General features: G+C 42.7%; 1 protein-coding gene across 2 annotated transcripts in view; it reads right to left on the reverse strand.

The window, feature by feature from the left end:
• The window catches only part of LOC140395230 (ELAV-like protein 1), a 37513-nt gene extending 13090 nt beyond the window's left edge, over positions 1 to 24423 (reverse strand). The window contains exons 1-3 of one of the 2 annotated variants that reach the window (XM_072482773.1): positions 24259 to 24423; positions 16770 to 17011; positions 202 to 305 (exon numbers count right to left, since the gene is read on the reverse strand). In XM_072482773.1, coding sequence (XP_072338874.1) covers positions 202 to 305; positions 16770 to 16995 — 330 coding nt within the window. In that variant the 5' untranslated portion in view covers positions 16996 to 17011; positions 24259 to 24423. The remainder of the gene's footprint in view (positions 1 to 201; positions 306 to 16769; positions 17012 to 24258) is intronic. The other variant, XM_072482774.1, reaches the window with a different exon arrangement.
• Between the last annotated feature and the right edge of the window lies 1 nt (position 24424).

Consider the following 24424-nt stretch of genomic DNA (forward strand, 5'->3'; position numbering starts at 1 on the left):
TCAATTCCTGTCATGCGTGACTATCCATGTGGTGTTTGGATGTTCTTCCTTTATCTGCGTGGGTTTCCTCCAGGTGCTCCGGTTTCCTCCCACAGTCCAAAGATGTTGGTGCAAACTCGATGGGCTGAATGACCGCCTTCTGCATTGGAAGGATTCTATGGTCTGCATACTGTGAAACATTCACAAAGTTATGGGACTTACCTTTATAGTTTTTGACTGCAGCCTCAGACCATTAAGCGTGTTAATAGCTCGCTCTGCATCTTTGGCGGCCACATAATTTACAAATCCATATCCGAGGCTGTGTCCTATTTAAAAATAATTGTTTGGTCAGCAAAATCCCAGCTGAACTCCCAGGAAGGAAAAGCTGTAATTTTATCATCCGCTATCTTGATTTAAACTGTAATCTGCATAGGCACCCAAAGTTTTGTTGACTACATTGAGTAAAAGCAACTCCTTATACAAACAAGTCAGAAATTGAAGTACAGCTAGTTGCAGGTTTTCTAAAACCCTTTAATCACACTTTGTGTTATATTGTCAAAGTGTACTCTGCACACATGATCCCAGCTAAACATTCATCCACGGTTTAACTTAACCCAAGAGCTAAGTCACGTACCAAAGTCATATTAGCAGAAAGAAGGTCTTTCAAGTCATGCCAGAACTTTTATAAAAAACCAGCATGGCCATAGATCAGTAGAAAGACAATGCACCACCTGCTCCCTCAAGATCCTCTATGCAAATTTTTATCTTACCAACATTTACAGCATATAAATTGCACTGTGATCAAAACCAGCAATATATGCTTAACACTGCAGCACTACAAGTGCCACCAAATTAATTATTATGGTTGAATAAGCCAAGTCTGATTTGTAGTCACTCAACTTCACACTAAAAAATACTGCAGAATGAACCCAGCTGAGGACAAAAGCAGTGAAAGCCAGTTTACCCATTGCACATTTATTAGAAAGGAGGTGGCAGTGGGATAAAATATTTTCCTGAAATTTACATTAATTTAACATTCCCACATGTTTTTTACAACATGACTGCAAAAGTGAAACCTTTACAGGAAGCAGCTTCAATGATGCTTTCATTTCAGGTAAAAGATGTTCTACGTTCTATGCATATACGTGCACAGGGATGACTTGTTGAGTATTTCAGCACTTTTGGTTTTTATTTCAGATTTTCAGCATCTGAAGTATTTTGTGTTTTTTCATAGATGTGCAATGAATTAGCATTATGATGAACTTCTTTTCCATTTGCTTCCAAGCACCATTTTCACTTGGCTATTAAAGATCCCATTTTACACTTCCTTATGTCCAGCTCATGGCAACATTGGAGGAATGCTGCACTAGCCCCACTCCTGGCCAAAACGTAACACATGATGCGAAAAGGAAAAGGATGGAGGCTCATTATTTCTGGAAGGCAGTCAGAGACACAACAAAGGAACAGTGACTACTGAAAAGAGAAGAGGTACAACAACACAAAAGGTAACAGAAAGGACTATCTGTTAGCTTGTTTTGGAAGCAAATGCAAACAGAAGACAACTGTCTGTGAAATACAAATAATTAGCAATCACACACTTTACACATTCTTGGAATTAAGCATTCAGCACTTTCCAACCCTCCATTGCAATGTAGAAATTTACTCTGCAACAGCAATACCTTCGATCACAGAACACAGAAATTGAGGAAGCCATAAAAGAATAAGTGCAACCAGGTGAGGTGCCCATCAAAAAACACTCAAATTTGTTATATCTATTTCTCCCTCCACCACATTACAGGAAGAAGTCTTACAACATCAGGTTAAAGTACAACAGGTTTGTTTCAAATCACTAGCTTTCGGAGCACTGCTCCTTCCTCAGGTGAGTAAGCCAGGTGGGAATGGTCTTTGATTATGCTGCCCGCTTTGCCATGGCAGCGGGAGGTGTAGATGGAGTCAATGGATGGGAGGCTTAATTACCTGCAAATGCTCACATACAAAGTATCGTCTTGCATCTTTGACTTTGTCTATAGAAATGTTTCTGGAACCTACCTCTTCATTCATCTAAGGAAAGAGCAGTGCTCCGAAAGCTAGTGATTTGAAACAAACCTGTTGGACTTTAACCTGGTGTTGTAAGACTTCTTACTGCGCTCACCCCAGTCCAACGTTGGCATCTCCACATCATGTCCACCACATTAGGAACCAAAGCAACATGTAATCTGTCATCTCCAAGCATTACAATTTTTTATATAAGACTCTGTGTCACAAGTAGCTTACATTAACAATGCAATGAAGTTACTATGAAAATATCCTATTCGCCACACTCCGGCACATGTTCGGGTTTACAAGTGTTCAGTATAATTATAATTTAAGGTGGATTCTGTCAAAGGACTGTTAATCTACTTTGGTATCCTGAAAAGCTTAATGGATTAATGCACTGTTTTGCTCTGGTGCTGAGCACAACGCCACTCTTCACCCCTGCCCTCTCGCCTCCAAACCCAACTCCAAACCAGCTTTGGGGAGGTCCATCTGGCAGCAGAAACCAAAGCTTACACTCATTATTTTCCTGTGAACATCTCCCCTTCCCTGGCAAATCACCAATATAAACATCAGGGAACACATTTGACCAGATCCCTGTTCTTTCCTTGGCCATAGTTAAATAGCCCACCAACTCTCCGCTTAAGTTCAATAGTGAAGAATGATCAACTTATTAAAAAATGTGCTCGTGGGACGTAGACGTTGCAGGTTAGGCCAGCATTCATTGCCCATCCCTAATTGAGGGGGCAGTTAAGAGCCAACACACATTGCCGTGGATCTGGAGTCACATGTAGGCCAGACCAGGTAAGGATGAGATTTCATTCCCTGAAGGACATTAAGTGAACCAGATGGATTTTTACGACAATCGACAATGACTTCATGTTCATCATTAGACTTTTCATTCCAGATATTTTATGGAATTCAAATTTCATCATCTGCAGTGGCGGGATTTGAACCTGGGTCTCCAGAGCATTACCCATGGTCTCTGATTTGTCCAGTGATATACAACTATGCCACCATCTCCTGATTAGATTATGTTGTACTTTTTAAAAAACATTTTTTTAAACCATTATTGCCCAAATGCTTCATGCCTACAAATTAGTTTTGAACTGCTAAAAATTCATATCTTTCAGTTACGATTTCTTCAAACTTGACGCAAATCCACAGCTCCATTTGGATGACATCATAAACAGCAAATATTTATGCAGATATCTGCGACAAAACTAAAAATATAGGTTTAAAAAGGATAAGCCACACTGCAACTACAGTAGTCACTGTTCATTTTAAATATGCTTACAAAGATTTAAACAATATAATAATATAGAATATATATGAGAGAGAGAGAGAGAGAGAGAGAGAGAGAGAGAGAGAAAGATAGAGATAGATATATATATATATATATATGGGTTAAAGGCCTAAAGAAATTCAACGGCTGTTTTTGTTTTGGATAGAGGACATAGCAAAGTTGGGAGTGGAAACATTTACTTTGATACAATTTGAATTTCTTGCAATTGAAAAAGTATAGACAACACTAGACAGTTACCATCACTGACTTAGTCGATAAATGAGCAGCATTGAATGTCACAGTACATCAAATAGTCTTAGATCCATATTTGGAGAGATATGTAGGGATGGGGAGTGGGTGAAGGGGAGAGAGGTAAAGAAATATTCCAATGGTCTCTGAAATGTCAGAACAAGGAAAGAAAGTTAGCTAGGCATTCCATCTTATTTCCAATCCACTGAATCGTATTCATGCAATCCAAGGTCACCAGAGTGTCCAATTTCCTCCTCCCCATCCACTGACTGCACTTACTGAATACACCAGAAGAATTTCATCTCAATAAGCATTTTAGTTAAACCGTTTAAAGATGTGCAAGTACAGAGTGGTTTGGAGAGTAACGTGTCAAAGGTGAGATCAATTTACTTTCGATGGTAAATGCCTGCATATTTTGGTATCCATTTTTCTGCCTCATGAATCATGCTGGGAAAAAGTTGCTACATCCACTGAAAAGGAAGATGAGATCAATGCCACACTCCTCTAAGGAACCACTGGTAGAGGCCTTTGGTTCCTTCTTACCAGTAACGGTGAAGGACCAAATGGATCTTGGAGTGCGAGAAAAATCTTTCACTGGAGTTACCCTTCTAAATAAAAATGCGGATTGCACAGAACAGCGAGAAAATTGTTTATTACATCACAAAATTCTGACACCCTTTCTCTCCCCATTCTCTTTCTATTGTACAGTTTCAGTAACAGTGCTAGTTTCTAAGGCGCCTAAGCACAATTAATTCAACTTTCGAGACTAGTCAGCAATCAGATTTTTTGGGAATCAGCGGAGGGCAGGGGGAAACAGTGAAAGAGAGAGAAAGGGGAAAAAGAAGCAAAAGTACTTGCAGTTTTAGTACGTGGGGTTGGAGGGAAAAATAAATTGCCACAATGTAAAATATCTTTCACTTCCCTAATGTCATAAAATCAAACTTAAGATCCAGATCCACATAAGAACATTAGAACTCGGAGCAGGAGCAGACAATTCAGCCCCTTGGGTCCACTCCACTACTCAATATGATCATGGCTGATCTCATCCTGGACTCAACTCCACTTTCCTTCCCATCCTCCATAACTCCTCAACCCATTACTAATTAAACATCTGTCTAGCTGCTCCTTAAATTTACTCAATGTCCCGCATCCACCATGGTCGGGTAGTAAATTCCACAGATTCACCACCCTTTGAGAGAAGTAATTTCCCCTCATCCCCATTTTAAATCTGATACCCTTTATCTCAAAACCGTGACCTCTTGTTCTAGATTGCCCCGCAAGAGGAAGTATCCGTTCTACAGCTACTTCGTCAACACCTTTCCTCATCTTATATATCTCAATTAGATCTCCTCTCATTCTTCTAAAATCAAGCCAAGAGAGTATAAGCCTAAAGGGCTCAATCCCTCTTCATAAGACGAGCCCCATCTCGCTGGAATAAATCTAGTGAACCTCCTCTAAACTACCTTCAATGCAACTACATCCCTCCTCAAGTAAGGGACCAAAACTGTACACAGTACTCCAGGTATGGTCTCATTGATGCTTTTTGCAGTTGCAGCAACACTTCCCTTCTTTTACACTTAATTCCTTTAGCTATAAAGGCCAAAATTCCATTTGCCTTCCTAATTACATGCTATACCTGCATGCTAGTTTTCTACAATTCACGCACAAGGACACCCAGGTCCCTTTGCTCACGAGGACCCCAAAGTCTCTCCCCATTTAGATAATAGAACATTTCAGAGCAGTACAGGCCCTTCGGCCCTCGATGTTGCGCCGACCTGTGAAACCACTCTAAAGCCCATCTACACGATTCCCTTGTTGTCCATATGTCTATCCAATGACCATTTGAATGCCCTCAGTGTTGGCGAGTCCACTACTGTTGCAGACAGGGCATTCCACGCCCTTACTACTCTCCGAGTAAAGAACCTACCTCTGACATCTGTCTTATATCTATCTCCCCTCAATTTAAAGCTATGTCCCCTCATGCTAGACATCAACATCCGAGGAAAAAGGCTCTCACTGTCCACCCTATCCAATCCTCTGATCATCTTGTGTGCCTCAATTAAGTCACCTCTTAAACTTCTTCTCTCTAACGAAAACAGCCTCAAGTCCCTCAGCCTTTCCTCGTAAGATCTTCCCTCTATACCAGGCAACATTCTGGTAAATCTCCTCTGCACCCTTTCCAATGCTTCCACATCCTTCCTATAATGCGGCGACCAGAATTGCACGCAATACTCCAAATGCGGCCGCACCAGAGTTTTGTACAGCGGCAACATGACCTCATGGCTCTGAAACTCAATCCCTCTACCAATAAAAGCTAACACACCATACACCTTCTTAACAACCCTATCAACCTGGGTGGCAACTTTTACCGAGATCTCTCTGCTCATCCACACTGCCAAGAATCTTACCATTAGCCCAGTACTCTGTTATTCCTTCCAAAATGAATCACCTCACACTTTTCTGCATTAAATTCCATTTGCCACCTCTCAGCCCAGCGCTGCAGCTTATCTATGTCCCTCTGTAACTTGTAACATCCTTCTGCACTGTCCACAACTCCACCGACTTTAGTGTCATCTGCAAATTTACTCACCCATCCTTCTACGCCCTCCTCCAGGCCATTTATAAAAATGACAAACAGCAGTGGCCCCAAAACAGATCCTTGTGGTACACCACCAGTAACTGGACTCCAGTCTGGACATTTCCCATCAACCACCACCCTTTGTCTTCTTCCAGCTAGCCAATTTCTGATCCAAACTGCTAAATCACCTTGAATCCCATGCCTCCATATTTTCTGCAGTAGCCTACCGTGGGGAACCTTATCAAACGCTTTACTGAAATCCTTATACACCACATCAACTTCTTTACCCTCATCCACCTGTTTGGTCACCTTCTCAAAGAACTCAATAAGGTTTGTGAGGCACGACCTACCCTTCACAAAACCATGTTGACTGTCTCTAATCAAATTATTCCTTTCCAGATGATTATACATCCTATTCTTTATAAACCTTTCCAAGATTTTGCCCACAACAGAAGTAAGGCTCACTGGTCGAACGGGGTTTTCTCTACTCCACTTCTTGAACAAGGAGACAACATTTGCTATCCTCCAGTCTTCTGGCACTATTCCTGTAGACAAAGATGACTTAAAGATCAAAGCCAAAGGCTCAGCAGTCTCCTCCCTAGCTTCCCAGAGAATCCTAGGATAAATCCCATCCAGCCCAGGGGACTTATCTATTTTCACACTTTCCAGAATTGCTAACACCTCCTCCTTATGAACCTCAAGCCCTTCTAGTCTAGTAGCTTGAATCTCAGTATTCTCCTCGACAACATTGTCTTTTTCCTGTGTATACTGACGAAAAATATTCATTTAGCACCTCTCCTATCTCCTCAGACTCCAAGCACAACTTCCCACTACTGTCCTTGACTGGCCCTACTCTTACCCTAGTCATTTGTTTATTCCTGACATATCTATAGAAAGCTTGAGGGTTATCCTTGATCCTACCTGCCAAAGACTTCTCATGTCCCCTCCTGGCTCTTCTTAGCTCTCTCTTTAGATCCTTCCTAGCTAACTTGTAACTCTCAAGCGCCCTAACTGAACCTTCATGTCTCATCTTTACATAAGCCTCCTTCTTCCTCTTGACATGTGTTTTGACTGCTTTAGTAAACCATGGTTCCATTGCTCGACCACTTCCTCCCTGCCTGACAGGTACATACTTATCAAGGACATGCAGTAGCTGTTCCTTGAACAAGCTTCACATTTCCATTGTGCCCATCCCCTGCAGTTTTCCTCTCCATCTGATGCATCCTAAGTCTTGCCTCATCGCATCATAATTGCCTTTCCCCCAGATATAAATCTTGCCCTGCGGTATATACCTATCCCTTTCCATCACTAAAGTAAACGTAATGGAATTGTGGTCACTATCACCAAAGTGCTCACCTACCTCCAAATCTAACACCTGTCCTGGTTCATTACCCAGTACCAAATCCAATATAGCCGTGCCTCTCGTTGGCCTATCTACATACTGTGTCAGGAAACCCTCCTGCACACATTGGACAAAAACAGACCCATCTAAAGTACTCGAACTATAGCGTTTCCAGTCAATATTTGGAAAGCTAAAGTCCCCCATAACAACTACCCTGTTGCTTTCGCTCCTATCCAGAACCATCTTTGCAATCCTTTCTTCTCCATCTCTGGAACTTTTCGGAGGCCTATAGAAAACCCCCAACAGGGTGACCTCTCCTTTCCTGTTTCTAACCTCAGCCCATACTATCTCAGTAGACGAGTCCTCATCAAACGTCCTTTCTGCCACCGTAATACTGTCCTTGACTAACAATGCCACCCCTCCCCCTCTTTTACCACCTTCCCTGAGCTTACTGAAATATCTAAACCCCAGCAACTGCAACAACAATTCCTCTCCCTGCTCTATCCATGTCTCAGAAATGGCCACAACATCGAAGTCCCATGTACCAACCCATGCCGGACGTTCACCCACCTTATTCCGGATGCTCCTGGCATTGAAGAAGACACACTTTAAACCACCTTCCTGCCTGCTGGTATACTCCTGCAACTTTGAAACCTTACTCATGACCTCACTACTCTCAACCTCCTGTATACTGGAGCCACAATTCAGGTTCCCAAGCCCCTGCTGAACTAGTTTAAACCCTCCCGAAGAGCATTAGCAAATTTCCCCCCCAGGATATTGGTACCCCTCTGGTCCAGGTGTAGACCATCCCGTTTGTAGAGGTCCCACCGACCCCAGAATGAGCCCCAATTATCCAGAAATCTGAAACCCTCCCTCCTGCACCATCCCTGTAGCCATGTATTCAACTCCTCTCTCTCCCTATTCCTCGTCTCGCTATCACGTGGCATGGGTAACAACCCAGAGATAATAACTCTGTTTGTGCTAGATCTAAGGGGCAGCACGGTAGCATTGTGGATAGCACAATTGCTTCACAGCTCCAGGGTCCCAGGTTCGATTCCGGCTTGGGTCACTGTCTGTGCGGAGTCTGCACATCCTCCCCGTGTGTGCGTGGGTTTCCTCCGGGTGCTCCGGTTTCCTCCCACAGTCCAAAGATGTGCAGGTTAGGTGGATTGGCCATGATAAATTGCCCTTAGTGTCCAAAATTGCCCTTAGTGTTGTGTGGGGTTACTGGGTTATGGGGATAGGGTGGAGGGTGTTGACCTTGGGTAGGGTGCTCTTTCCAAGAGCCGGTGCAGACTCGATGAGCCGAATGGCCTTCTTCTGCACTGTAAATTCTATGATAATCTATGATACGTTTCCACCCTAGCTCCCTTAATTCCTGCCTTACATCCCTATCCCTTTTTCTACCTATGTTGTTGGTACCTATGTGGACCACGACTTGGGGCTGCTCCCCCTCCCCCTTAAGGTTCCCGAAAACACGATCCGAGACATCACGCACCCTGGCACCTGGGAGGCAACACACCAACCGCAAGTCTCTCTCGTTCCCACAGAATTTCCTATCTATCCCCCTGACTATGGAGTCTCCAATGACTAATGCTCTACTCCTCTCCCCCCTTCTCTTCTGAGCAACAGGGACATACTCTGTGCCAGAGACCGGTAACCCATGGCTTACCCCTGGTAAGTCTCCCCCCCCCCCCCCCCCCAAATAGTATGCAAAGCGGTACACTTGTTACTAAGGGGAACAACCACAGGGGATCCCTGTACTGACTGCTTCCTCCCAGCCCCTCTCACTGTCACACATCTATCTTTATTTTTCAGAGTAACTACATCCCCGAAGCTTCTATCTATGACCACCTCTGCCTCCCGAATGATCTGAAGTTCATCCAGCTCCAGAACGCGGTTTCTGAGGAGGTGGAGATAGGTGCACTTCCCACAGATGCAATCAGCAGGGACACTGATGGCGTCCCTCACCTCAAACATTCTGCAGGAGGAACATTGCACTACCTTCCCTGCCATCCCCTCTAGATAAAAAAGAAAAAGAAAGAGCTTACCTGCTATTCACTCCCCTTCTCAGCAACCTCTGTGCCCCGCACAATAACACCAGAGGGAAAAGAAAAGAAAAACAACTTACCAGTCACCAGCTAGTCCCTTACCTGCAGGCTGTGATGTCACGGTTCAACTTCTTTCGGCTTCTACCTGCCCTCGAGCCTTCCTCTTGAACTTTACAGCGGTTGTTTTTTTGGGGGGGGTTAGAGGAGGGGGTAGGGAGGTAAACACTGAAGAAGTGTTTCGGGTTTAAGTGTCACTTGACAACAGCTCCTCCACAAACCACCTTCAAGTTAGGGTGAGCACACGGACGTATGCAAATTTCCCCCGCAACAGCCAATCAGCAGCTCTGCTCTACTGCCCTCTGCTGGATAAGATGCCTTTCCATTTTTCCAACCAAAATGGATAACCCCATACTTATCTACGTTAAACTCAGGTCTGCCAAAGTTTTGGCCCACCCATCTGTATCCATTTGCAAATTGTAACAAGGAAATTAGAAATTTTATCCCTACATCCAAGTCATTAATATATATTGTAAATAGTTGGGGGCAGAGGGCCAAACCCTGTGGCACCCCACTAGTTACATCTTGCCAAACAGTAAAAGGCCCATTTATCCCGTCTCTCTGCCTTTTGTTGGTTAGCCAGTTTTCTCTCCAAGCTAATAAATTAACCCTAACTCCCATGTAATCTTACCTTGTGAATTAACCATTTGTGGCACCTTATCAAAGGTATTAGGAAGTCCTGATGTACTAATCTACAGGATCCCCATTATATACTTGGCTTGTTACACCTTTGAAGAAGTCTCGCGAATTAGTCAAACAAAATTTACCCTTCAGAAAACCATGCTGACTCTGATGGATTGCATTTGAATTTCTAAATGTCCTGTTATTCATAGAATTTACAGTGTAGAAGGAGGCCATTCGGCCCATCGAGAATGCACCGGCCCTTACAAAGAGCACCCTACTCAAGCTCACATCTCTATCCTATCCCCTTAACCCACACTTAACCTTTTTGGACACAATGGGCAATTTAGCATGGCCAATCCACCTAACCCGCACATCTTTGGACTGTGGGAGGAAACCAAAGCACCCGGAGGAAACCCACACAGACACGGGGAGAACGTGCAGACTCCGCACGGACAGTGACCCAAGCCGGGAATTGAACCTTGGACCCTGGAGCTGTGAAGCAACGGTGCTAACCACTATGCTACCGTGCTGCCCATGGAAGTATTACTTCCTTAATACGGAATTCTAACAATGTCCCAACAACAGATGTTAAACTAGCTGGTCTATAGTTCCCTACTTTCTGCCTCCTTCCTTTTTGAATAAGAGGGTTACGTTTGCATTTTTCCAATCCACTGGAACCTTTCCCGCAACCAGGGAATTTTGGAATATTATAACCAATGGATCCACCATCTCCCCTGCCACGTCCTTTAAGACTCTAGGATTTAGGCCAACAGGCCATGCAGACTTGTTTGCCTTCAATCCCAGTCATTTGTTCAGTACTTTTTCCCTATTGATATAGTTCCTCGCTTTCTATTACCACTGCATGACCTGTTACTATTGGGATGGTACTCGAGTTCTCCACCGTGAAAACGTGAGGCAAAACAATGATTTAGTGTCTCGGCCATTTGTGTGCCCCACTATCTCCTGGTCTCATCCTCCAAGGGACCAACATTCATTTTTGCTGCTCTCTTGCCCTTTGTATACTTATAGAAAGTTTTGCTATCCTTCCTTTATATTTTGTGCTAGTTTTCTTTCATAATTTTAATAATAATCTTTATTAGTGTCACAAGTAGGCTTACATTAGCACTGCAATGAAGTTACTGTTTCTTTTGCCATTTTAATTACTTTTTTAGTAACCCTTTGTTGATCTTTACGTTTCCCAATCTTCTAGCCTGCCACTGACCTTTGCAAAATGGTATGCCTTAGTTTTTGTCTTTATGTTATCTTTAATTTCCTTGCTCAGACATGGATGCTTGTTCCCCCTCTTACAATCTTTCTTTCTGTCTGGAATATATTTTAGTTGGGAGGAACTGAATATCTCCTTAAACAACTGCCACTGCTCATCAACTCTACAACGTTTTAGTCTTCTTGCCCAGTCCATCAGGGCCAAATGTGTCTTCACGGCTACGTAATCACCTCCAGTCCAAAGATGTGCAGGTTAGGTGGATTGACCATGATAAATTGCCCTTAGTGTCCAAAATTGCATTTAGTGATGGGTGGGGTTACTAGGTTATGGGGATAGGGTGGAGGTGTTGACCTTGGGTAGGGTGCTCTTTACAAGAGCTGGTGCAGACTCGATGGGCCGGATGGCCTCCTTCTGCACTGTAAATTCCATGATCTATGAGAAGGCTAGTGTGGTACTCCAGTTTCTCGCCCTCAAACTGAATTTGAAATTCAATCTTGCTATGATCACTCTTCCTTAGAGGATCCTGAACTACAAGGTCATTAATTAATCCCTCCTCATTACACAATACCAAATCTAGAATAGCCTGCTCCCTGGTTGGTTCCACAACATATTGCTCCAAGAAACAATCTTCAATACATTCAGTGAACTCTCATTCGAAACTACCCGTGCCAATTTGATTAATCCAATCTGTGTGTATATTAAAATCACCCATGATTATTGTCGCATCTTTCTTACAAACCTCCAATATTTTGTGGTTTTATACTTTGTTCCACTGTGAAACTACTGTTTGGGGACCTATAAATTACTCCTACCAGGGCTTATTTCCTTTGCTATTTCTTATTTTTAACCAGGTATATATCATTTCTCACTAAAGTGCCGATCCCTTCCTTTACTAGGAAAGCTGCACCACCACCTTTCCTTTCTGTCTGAAAAACTGCGTACCCGTGGATATTCAATTCCCAGACCTGGTCTCCTTGTAACCATGTCTCAGTAATTACCAACAAATTAAACCTTTGTCAGCATTTGTGTTATTAACTCATTAATTTTGTTCTGAATGCTTTGTGCATTCAAACAGTAAGCCTTTACGTTGTTCTATTATCAAATTTCCCCACTGTTGTCTGATTCCTTGGTACAACATGACGTTCACACATTCTGTCCCTTCCCTGTATTTTCTGGTAAAAATCCATCATCACTAACCTGCGCTACTACCATCTCCTTTAATTTGGATTTTCCATGTAACTGACACTCTTCCTCCCCCCCCCCATTTAGCTTAAAGCCCCATCTACAGCTCTAGTTATGCAATTTGCCAGGACTCTGACCCCGTCACAATTCAGGTGAAGACCGTCCCATCAAAACAGCTCCCTCCTTCCCCAGTAGTGGTGCCAATGACCCATGAATTCAAATCCACTTCTCCCACATTAACCTTTGAGCCACGTAATTATCTCTTTCATTTTATTGACCATGTGCCAATTAGCTCATGCTTCAGGTAGTAATCCGGAGATTATCTTTTTGATTCTGCTTTTCAATTTAGCCCCTCAGCAGAACCACTATCCTTGTTCCACCTACGTCGTTGTTACCAACGTGGACTACGACAACCGGATCTTTCCCCTCCCAATTCCTCTGCAGTCCAGATGAGCTATCCCAAACTCTGGCACCAGGTAGGTAACATAACCTTCGGGACTCTCGATTCTGGTCACAACAATATGTATGTCAAGTGAAGAATTAAAATTGTCCCCAATGATTCATAATTGTACTGCATGAAGATGGATGGAAATAGCATAGATATGACAGAAACAAACAAGGCACTAAATTCAACATCCATCATAAAAATAATTAACTGCCATTAATGATTAACAGACTAAACCTGAAAGATATTTTCAGTTTTATAGAATCAGTGCTTCTTTTAGCTTTCGTGCTTGTACTCCCTTTTAAATCCAACCCCACAAACAGCAATGGCACACACCCAGCACCAAAGATTTTGCACTTTCAAAATTGTGTCCGTTATCCAGATGGCTGAATAGTAACGTATATTTTAATCTGTGCACAATGTAATCTGTGCACAATGCTATCGGAAGAGTGCTTACCCGATAGCATAATGTGTTTCCCCTGCTGTCAGTGGAAGCATCTAATGTCAACAACTCCATACTCAATTCTTTTGAAAGTTGGTTATTCTGTCTTCCAAAGTAAGTTTTTAATAAACATTTTATTGAGGTATTTTTGGTATAGTAACAACAAAATAGACAATATACATGAAACCATAAACATAGTGCAAAAGCCGTTTACCTTTCTTACAGGTCCCGCCCTTATTACCCCCCCTATTTTAACCTAAACCACTCCTCTCCCCCCCCCCCCCCCCAATCTGCTGACTATTAATTTTCCGCGAAGAAGTCGACGAACGGTTGCCACCTCCGGGTGAACCCTAACAGTGAACCTCTCAAGACGAACTTAATTTTCTCCATACAGAGAAAGCTAGCCATGTCCGATAGCCAGGTCTCCGACTTTGGGGGCTTTGAGTCCCTCCATGCTAATAGTATCCATCTCCGGGCTACCAGGGAAGCAAAGGCCAGAATGCCTGCCTCTTTCTCCTCCTGGATCTTCTGACACCCCGAAAATCGCCACCTCTGGACTCCGCGCCACCCTTATTTTTAAAACCTTGGACATGACATCCGCAAACCCCTGCCAAAATCCCCTAAGTTTTGGACATGTCTTGTGTGGACATGGTTTGCATTTTGTGCACCTGTCCTCCACCCCAAAAAATCTGTCCATCCGGGCCACTGTCATGTGAGCCCGGTGCACAACCTTAAATTGTATCAGGCTGAGCCTGGCACATGTTGCGGATGCGTTGACTCTACTCAACGCGTCTGCCCAGAGGACATCCTCGATCTCACCTCCCAGGTCCTCCTCCCACCCCATGAGCTCCTTATAGATGCCCGAGACGCTCCCCTCCCCTAACCACCTTCTGGAAATTATCCGGTCCTGAATCCCCCTCAGCGGTAGGAGCGGGAAGGTTGACACCTGTTTACGAAGGAAGTCTCGCACCTGCAGATACCTGAATTTGTTTCCCCTCGCCAGCCCAAACTTTTCCTCCAACGCCCTCATACTCAGAAAGCTTCCCTCTATGAACACATCCCCCATCCTCTCAATCCCCGCTTTCCGTCATAACCGGACCCCCCATCCATGCACCCCGGGGCAAACCGGTGATTATCGCAGACTGGGGCCCAGACCGATGCTCCCACATGCCGCCTCCACTTGCCCCAAACTCTCAGGGCCGCCACCACCACGGGGCTGGTGGAGTACCGCGCCGGTGGGAGCGGCAGAGGCGCAGTTACCAACGCACCCAGACTGGTACCCTTACAAGAAGACACCTTCATATGCACCCATGCCGACCCTTCCCCCACCACCCATTTCCTGATCTGTCTTCCAAAGTGTACCCGTCTAATTTTAGGAAAATAATAAGGAAGGGGCAGCATCCATTACAGATATTGTCAAATACAAAATGTTTAATAAAGAGTAACGCTGTGGAGAAAGGGCAGGAGAAACATGCTTACAATGTTGGAAAATAGTGTTTAAATCTAAACTGGGTCATGCCATGAACTTGCATTAATCTATATTTACAATGATGATGTGGCAGTGTTCCTTTAATCAACAGCGCACGGTACTAAATAAGACAAACTCCAAACCTCAACAGCACCTGGTACCTCATGTTGAACAGAGCAGGAAATTAGGGGAGTTGAAAACAACAGAGTTGTTTCTCCTTTCCCTTCTATTGAAATTGGTAGGGACACGGTTATGTATTAATAATGCTAATGCTGGGGCATGGGCTCAAATCGTACAATGGTAGCCAATGGAATCGGAATTCAATTATTAAGTCTGGAATATAAAAACTAGCCACCAGTGACAATTACTATTCTTGTAAAACCCACCTGCTTCAGCTAATGCCCGTTAGGGAAGGAAATTTGCCATTTTACCTAGTTTGGCTTACACACGACTCCAGACCCATACCAATGTGGTTGACTCTTAACTGCCTTGGCCTAGTAAATCACTAAATTCACAGGTAATTAAGATGGGCAATAAATATTGGTCTTGCCAATGACACTCACATCCCATGGAAAAATAAAGAGAAAACAAAAATTGGACCCGAGACACAGGTTTATTTAACTCAAGAACGTCCAACTTCCATCATTTGGGTAAGGAAGTCTCTAGTTATCAGCAGCTACCAAAATAGACCCAGAACTGTTAACTAAATAGAACCACAAAGCTTTATATACGAAAGCCTTCATTAACTGATCATCGAGGCTGATAAATTGTAAAGTCTCAACTAGTCTATATTAAAAACAAGAATTGGTCCATAAACTCAAAAGTTGGTCATCTTGACTACAGTGTAGTCAATCATTGAAACAATGAATTAAACAGAGTCAGAAACAAATATGAACATTTGAAAGCCAAATTGTGCAAGATCCCTCTCAGTGATAATCAGGTTAATTAAATCACCCATCCAGTCACTTTGCTAAGATCTGCTTGCACCAACATAACCCTTGTTGCTCTGGACAGCTTAGTTCCAAATTGAGATAAAGTAAATTTTCTAATATGTTTTAAATTCCATCATTTTTCCGTTTCACCTATACATCTAAAAGGAAATCTCAGGATACCACATAAAATGACATCAAAATCTTTCAACTATTGCATCTGTAAAAAGATTACCAGCAGTGCGTCTATCTCATTTTAAAATGAAGACATAAGCAAAAGCACAGTGTTCCGTAATAGTCACTTACATGGCCGTCACACCCTCTCACTCGAAGATACTTATTTCTCAGCCTCACTTGTCTAGCTTGTACTTAATGCTCTGAATACCAGAATAACTGAGCCCCCAAGATATTAGTACAATGTTCAATGTAGAATGATAAGCTTCAATATGGCAGATGCATTTTGTCTGGACAACTGTGTAAATGCGGCAATCATATCTTAAAAATCCAATGCACTGAAAAGTAATGCTCATCATTTACTGATGCAGAGATTCTGATGACAAAAGTTTCCATGTTTTAAAGCTCTCCAAGCTTAATTTCAATCTAATCTCATTCCATCTACATTAAACATGCACTGTGCTCGAAGAAAATGAGCCAGTGAAACACCCCTGAAAATGTCAGTGGCAGATCAATTATTGTTCCTCCCACCTTAAACTAGATGGGTAAGAATTCACATTTGATTTTGCTTGATTCAATATTCCAGATACTGGCTCCATGTCCATGGTAATTCATAAGAAACATATTAATAAACTGGCTCCCAAAGATTTGACTACAAATCTTATTATCCAAGAAAAAAAAAAGCAGCCATGGCTGCAGCTTTACCTGAAAGGTCCTTACCTGCGACCTTGTCGCGAATGAGCTTGGCAGACTCCACCTCGCCTATACTACCAAAAAGGCTTCGTAGCTCATCCTGTGTCATGTTCTGAGGCAAGTAGTTGACAATTAAGTTGGTTCTAATATTGTCATCCCCATGATCCTTGCATTCTTCAGCCATGAGATCAAGCTCTGCTTGGTAACCGTTACTGTAGCAAGATTGGTCGTTTGACATTTCAAAAAGAGCTCACCTGTGAAAAGAATAAGCATACAAATACATCACGTTGTCTGGGAAAGAGGCAAGTGAAAAGCCAAGATCCATAGAACCAACAATACCAGTGACCAGGAGGAGCTGCAAACAATGCAATGGTGTGCACCAAGTCCTATCTAGATCAAGCGTGTATTGAATTTTATTTTGATCTCAGAACTTTTTCTGTCAGTTGGACTGGTGAGAAGAATGCAATCTTATTATGATATACATTCGAACTGTGAAAAAATAATCAGTACCAAATTAGCAATTTTAACTGTCCAAACCTAACTAAGTGACTGGAGAACGCACTTTAACCAGAGAACACTAAAATGAAGAAATATTTGTCGCTCCTGGTATTGGACGGTATCAATTAAGTTAAACAAAATGATGTCACATATATAAGATCAATTATCCCCATCACATTCTCTACATAAAACAAATGATTTATTGTCCTTTTACTCATCAGTTTAATACAAAACACAAGGGAAATTGGTCAAAAATGCCAGATCAAAGTCATGCATTATATTTGTAATTCTACTGTTGGAAGAGATGCAAAAAATTATCCTTGGTAAGAGGTATGTCACGGTAAAGTAATTCAGTTCCTTTAAGTTTTAAACTACTAAACCATTGTGTAAAAAAATGTATTTATCCTACCTTGCATTATTACATTAAAAATGTCAACCTAGCATATTACTTGAAGATTAAAAAAAGTTCAGAAAGGTTCCCCGAGGAAGTATCAACATTTCACTTAATATAAATTGCATAAGAACACCAGTAGGAGGGGCAGGGGTAAACCTTATGGTCCGTTGCGTTTGGTCCGCCATTTCTTATCAAGCCACTCAGAATCTTGTACATTCGATAAGATCGCTCTCATTCCCCTAAACTCCAGAGAATATAGCTTTGATTTTCTCAATCACTCATGACAGGACAGCCTCCTAATCCCAGAGACAAGTTTAATGAACCTTTGCTATACCACTTCCAATACAAGTATATATTTTCTGAAATGTGGAGACCAAAATTGCACAGCACTCCAGATGAAGTCTCACCAAAACCCTGTACAATTTTAGCAAGATTTCAAGTACTTCAATTCCTTTGCAATAGCCAACATACCAAATGCCTTCTTAATTGCTTGCTGCACTTGCATGCTAACTTTCTGCATTCCTTGTACGAACACAACCAAGTCTCTTTTAACATCAACATTTACAAGTTTCACACCGTTCAAAAGTATTCTTCTTTTCCATTCTCAAGACCAAAATGAATAACTTCACATATCATTACACTACGTCTGCCATCTTGTTGCCCGCTCACCTATCCTGTCTATATCTCTTTGCAACATTTGTGCCCTCCCCACAGCTTACCTTTCCACCTAGCTTTGTGTGATCAGAAAACTTAGATATCTAACTCACTGTCTCTTCATTTAAATCATTAATGTAAGTGGTAAGTAGTGGAGGCTCCATCACTGATCTTTGCAGCATTCCACTATTCACCGCTTACCAACTTGGAAATGCTCCATGTATGCCCACTCTCTGCTTCCTGTCCGTTAACCAATCCTTTTTTAAAAAGTTTAGAGTACCCAATTCATTTTTTCCAATTAAGGGGCAATTTAACGTGGCCAATCCACCTACCATGCACATTTTTCTGTTGTGTGGGCGAAACCAAAGCAAACACAGGGAGTATGTGCAAACTCCACACGGACAGTGATCCAGAGCCGGGATCGAACCTGGGACCTCGGCGCAATGAGACAGCAGTGCTAACCACTGCACCACCATGCTGCCCCCGTTAACCAATCCTCTATCGACGTTAATATATTACCCCCAACACTATGCACCCTTATCTCGCCTCTCACTCACCTGAAGAGTTGTATTCACAAAACCAGAATGTTATCGGCTACAATTTAGATTAGAACATAGAACATACAGTGCAGAAGGTGGTCATTTGACCCATCGAGTGTGCACTTAAGCCCTCACTTCCACCCTATCCCAGTAACCCAATTACCCCTCTTAACCTTTTTTGGTCACGAAGGGCAATTTAGGATGGCCAATCCACCTAACCTGCACGTCTTTGGGCTGTGGGAGGAAACCGGAGCATCTGGAGGAAACCCACGCAGGCACGGGAAGAACGTGCAGACTCTGCACAGACAGTGACTCAGCAGGGAATCGAACCTGGGACCCTGGCACTGTGAAGCCACAATGCTATTCACTGTGCTACCGTGCTGCCCTTAAATATATTGTACAATGAGAACTGAAACATGAATTTCCAGGTCAGTCTACTCACAGTACCCAAATCCCAGAGTTCCTGTGCACGGTGACACTGCTGTCTCACAAAGCCAGGGACCCGGGTCCAATTCTGTCCTGTATGGAGTTTGCACATTCTCCCCGTGTCTGCGTGGGTTTCCTCCAGATGCTCCGGTTTCCTCCCACAGCCCAAAGACGTGCAGGTTAGGTGGATTGGCCATCCTAAATTGCCCTTAGTGTCCAAAAAAGGTTAAGAGGGGTTATTGGGTTACTGGGATAGGGTGGAAGTGAGGGCTTAAGTGCACACTCGATGGGTCAAATGACCACCTTCTGCACTGCATGTTCTATGTTCTGCACAGCTTGCAATAAATAGATGAGTGTGAAATATTTGGACCACAACCAAACGAAAGAAGGAAAAATACAAGTATGACCAGGAGGAATAAACCCGACCTAAATGGGTGGCACGGTAGCACAGTGGTTAGCACTGTTGCTTCACAGCGCCAAGATCCCAGGTTCAATGCCCGCTTGGGTCACTGTATGTGCAGAGTCTGCACGTTCTCCCGGTGTCTGCGTGGGTTTCCTCCCACAAGTCCTGAAAGACTTGTTTGTTAGGTAATTTGGACATTCTGATTTCTCCTTCCGTGTACCCGAACAGCGCCATAATGTGGCAACTAGGGGCTTTTCACAGTAACTTCATTGCAGTGTTAATGTAAGCCTACTTGTGATAATAAAGATTACTTAAATTAAATATAATCTTGATTAACTCTCTTCATCACTGCTGCCTTCTACCACTGCAATCTCTCTTCAATCCATGAAGAATTCCCTCACTTTCCTCTGACTAATCTACTCAAAGCCTGAAAACAAATCAGGCTACTGCAGGTAGCTGTAATTTTTATAGCCTTTCCATCCTCAAACTTGTCATCCCAAATGGAAGGGTCACCCAATAAAAGATGCAGACAAAGATCAAAAGCCAGGGTGCAAGCGATCAAACACTAAGAGCAACTCCACCGTCTAGTAACCTAACTGGCCCTCCCATTTATTTGCAAATTCAACACCCTTTCCTTCCCACTGTTTTGTCTTTATTTTGAACTCTCTTTTCTGTTCTGTGTCAATCTGATACCAAACAATGAAATGCAGGATATTACTTGTAAAATTTAAAATCTATACATTTCTAAAGTGATGAGCAAGCTCTTTAGTGTGTTTGTTTTGAGACATGACAATATCATAGAATTTAGAGTGCAAGAGGAGGCCATTTGGCCCATCGAGTCTGCACAGGCCCGTGGAAAGAGCACCCTACCCCCACACCTCCATCCTATCCCCGTAACGCCAGCTACCCTTTTTGGACACTAAGGGCATTTAATTTAGCATAGCCAATCCACCTAACCTGCACATCTTTGGACTGTGGGAGGAAAACGGAGCACCCGGAAGAAACCCACACAGATACGGCGAGAACGTGCAGATTCCACATAGAGTGACCCAAGTCGGGAAGCAACTGTGCTACCCACAAAGGTGCTTTGCAGGGCTCGTCCGGGACATGTAATAAGGTCTAGGAAAATTTCTGACAGAAGTTAAAATAATCACATTTCAATTAAATACGGCCGAGTAGTCTCGTAAAAGGAGTATTAGCAAAAGGATAATTTATCAATCAGACCTACTTAAATCTGTGTGTTATAAGATCCTAGAAATGACACTTGCTTAAAAAAAATCTACTGGCCTTCTTGCCAGCTCTCAGCCAACACCCTCCAAAAACATCCAACTTGTTCAAATCTCATCTGCATGCTTCTGTTCCCATTCACTCACCACTACTGCCTTTTCTGATCAACCTGCTCCCCAATAGATTGTATTTAAAATTATTTCTCTTAATCCTATATTTATATCTGCAATTGCTACCACCCTTATTGATCCTTCCACATACTCTAATATACCTGCCTTTTGTGCATTCCTGACCTAATCCTCCCACTCTCACAACACTATGTTCCCTTTATCTATTTGTGTTTCATCTTGTATGTTTTCTACAAAAGAAATATATATAAATGCAAATTAACTACACTCTCCAAAACCTTAAAAAATAGAGAAATAAACAGCAACTTGAATGTGGGCAACACGAACATTGACTTCAGCATAAGGACTTTATGCAATTTGAGAGCCACTGAATGTATCCAGGGGCATGCCTGCACGTAGAAAAATGTTCTACGGAATGGTACACTTAAACATGCATCGTTTCTGCCAGTTGGAATTCTTGACTCTTCAGTAATGAAGAGACACATGAGAAGGATGTTTTTAAAAGTATAATAGAAATGTTACTCCCAAGCACCAAGTCAAATTAAAACGGTGACTGACGTACTGAAAGCTCTGGTGTTATTCAAGCAGCATTTAGATGGTCACGGTTTCAACGGAAAGATGAATTGAGATGGGCTTTCCTCTTCGATTTTTGTGATGTCTAAAACTGGCCAGGCATTTAGTTGCCACGGTGCTTTGGGCGGCACAATGGTTAGCACCGCCGCCTCACAACACCAGGGATCCAGGTTCAATTCCAGCCTTGGGTGACTGTGTGAAGTTTGTCTGTTCTCGCTGTGTCTGCATGGATTTCTTCCAGGTGCTCCGGTTTCGTCCCACAGTCCAAAGATGTACAGGTTAGGTGGATTGGCCATACTAAATAGCTCCTTCATGTCCAAAACGGTTAGGTGGGGTTACCGGGTTATGGGGATAGGCTGCAGGCATGGGCCTAGGTACGGTGCTCTTTCAGAGGGTCAGTGCAGTCTTAATGGGCCAAATGACCTCCTTCTGTACTATAGGGATTCTAAGAATCTAAGTGTCAGGCAACAGCAAAGAGTTATAAATCTGAATCATTCATTTATTTTCCCGACTGCTGATGCTGACTGATCCAAATAGTTCTGTTATTTTATTTCAGCATTCAATTAAAAAGAAAAATTGACAGAGTAACAAAAGGATGAACAGAACCACTGAACATAGAACCATTTTTAAAGACACCGATTTGTCACCATCGCAACTCAACACTGCGAAAGCAAAATCCAGTCTTTGTACTGTCAGATACAACTTTACCTGGCAAACCAAAGAAATTTGCTCAGCACAAATGGAAAGTTTCCTGCACCTCAGCATTTTAGAAGCATGGTCAGTGAAGTGCATTGTTGAGTGAAGCACCAGCTAGTTACTGCATATTTAACAATCCATCATTCTGAACATTTAAACAGTTCAAAATGCTCAAGGAAGTACTTTCCAACTTAACACATCCAGTAACAACAGAAACCTCCTTCTGCACTGTAAATTCTATGTTCGAAACAGGTGATTTTACCATGAAATTAGCATGGGTCCCAAGCTTCAGTTAATTGGTTCACTATTCACCAGTTTCAAATTTCAATTGTCTCTATACTTGGATACAAAAGGAAGGAAAAAATATTTTTGTGCTTTTACAATCAGTCAAGTTATCTGGAGTAGATAGAAAAGTCAAAATTGCAGCAAATCTACAGACAACTAAACCCCCAGAATATTTCACTATCAAAATACAGTACATCCTAATATCTGGAAGTACACAATTTAGGCTGACACTTCAGCACAGTATCAAAGGGCTGCTGCATAGTTTTTTTATGCATGACACACACACAAAAAAATAATTAAGTAATTCAATGGATCACTCGAGTGGCTTAGCCAACATTCTACACTCAACCACCACTATCAATTCCTTTAAGTTTGCCATTCACTCCATCCCTCTTTATGGGATCTTGCTTATTTAAAATGGCTGCCACGTCGAACACATTGTACTTCATAGCAATTGATTTGTATGGGAATCCCCTGCAAAAGTTGGTAAGAAACATGTTAAGCCATAAATACATCAAATTCTTTGATGCATTCAGTTAACAAAATTCAATTACTACAAACCAAACATCATCTTGATCATGGAATCAGAGCTAGACAAGAGAAATTAGTGTAGCATTAAAGCTGTTGGAATTCCACAATAGCTTTTAAATGATAAAATGCAAATTTATTTTGCGCACAAGTGCGAGCTGGGAAAATAAACTGTGACTGAACTGTAAATTTAGATAACAGTACATTTTGTGGCTTAGATTTGCGAATAGGCTGGCTGCAGATAAAGGGGAAAATTTTAAAAACAGATTGAAGAAACATGCGAAGCATGCTTTATCTACCTTCAACTGGTAAATAATATGTGCCTACATATTCAATCAAGCATGCACAGCATCTGCAATCAGTTGTACCTTTATTCGAAATGGAACTTTGGGAATTAACCAGCTGCTGGGAGGCAAGATATTTTTGTGGGGCGGAGGGGGAAATCAATCGTTGGGAAATGTTGTTTTTTTCATGGACGTGTGGGAATTAAGGCGAATATGTAATTAGTTTTTCTTTTGAAAAGTCATTCAAAATATTTGGAGTTCATTAGATTAATAGTTTTCGAAAATCCAGGTGAAAAGCTCATTTTCGATTGCAATAGGTAATTTAAAAGGACTTGTGCAATCAAATGACTGGAGTGCTGGGTCCAAGAGCTGCTATCTCGGGTGCAAAGTGCATTGTTCTGCCTGAGGTCGCGGCCCGGTTTCTCCATCCACTTCTTTCGCCATTGAAGCTGGAGCCGCCAGGGCATTAACATGCCGCCCGCCCGCCGGAGGCCCCCACCCTATTCCCCCTACCGCTTCCACCTTACAACCGTCACATTTATTTAAAAGGGCCTACCCACCGGCGTACATCCCCGATCTCGATTTAGGATTTGCTTAACCGCCTCCTTTTTCCAGGAAGGAAGCCCCTCGTCCTCCATCAATCCCATTATCCACTTAAAGCTCAACACCCACCCCTCACTCTGCCACCATATCTTTGGCCTATCCAACCGGCATCCCTCTTTGTCTCGCGGGTCATCAATTACTTTAGCTCGAAGGCCCAGCTTGCAGGAGCGCAAGGCCCCAAGTGCCGCATGGCCTGGGCCCGTTTCCCGGTTCATGCCGAGCATTTATTTATTTTCTTTCTCTCTTGACAAATTCACACTCACACTGTCTGAGCCCCGTACTTGGTACAGGGTGGATAGTACCGAGCAGCGCTGGCGTCACTCGAGGGGAGGGAGAAGCCCGAGCCGAACGGAGAGGCAGAGAGAAAAAAAAAATCCGTTAAAATCAAACAAGTCAACCCCGCGCGCCGCCAGCCACCAGGACACCACC

Source organism: Scyliorhinus torazame, chromosome 18, assembly GCF_047496885.1.
Source record: "Scyliorhinus torazame isolate Kashiwa2021f chromosome 18, sScyTor2.1, whole genome shotgun sequence".
In the NCBI taxonomy this organism is placed as follows: Eukaryota; Metazoa; Chordata; class Chondrichthyes; order Carcharhiniformes; family Scyliorhinidae; genus Scyliorhinus; species Scyliorhinus torazame.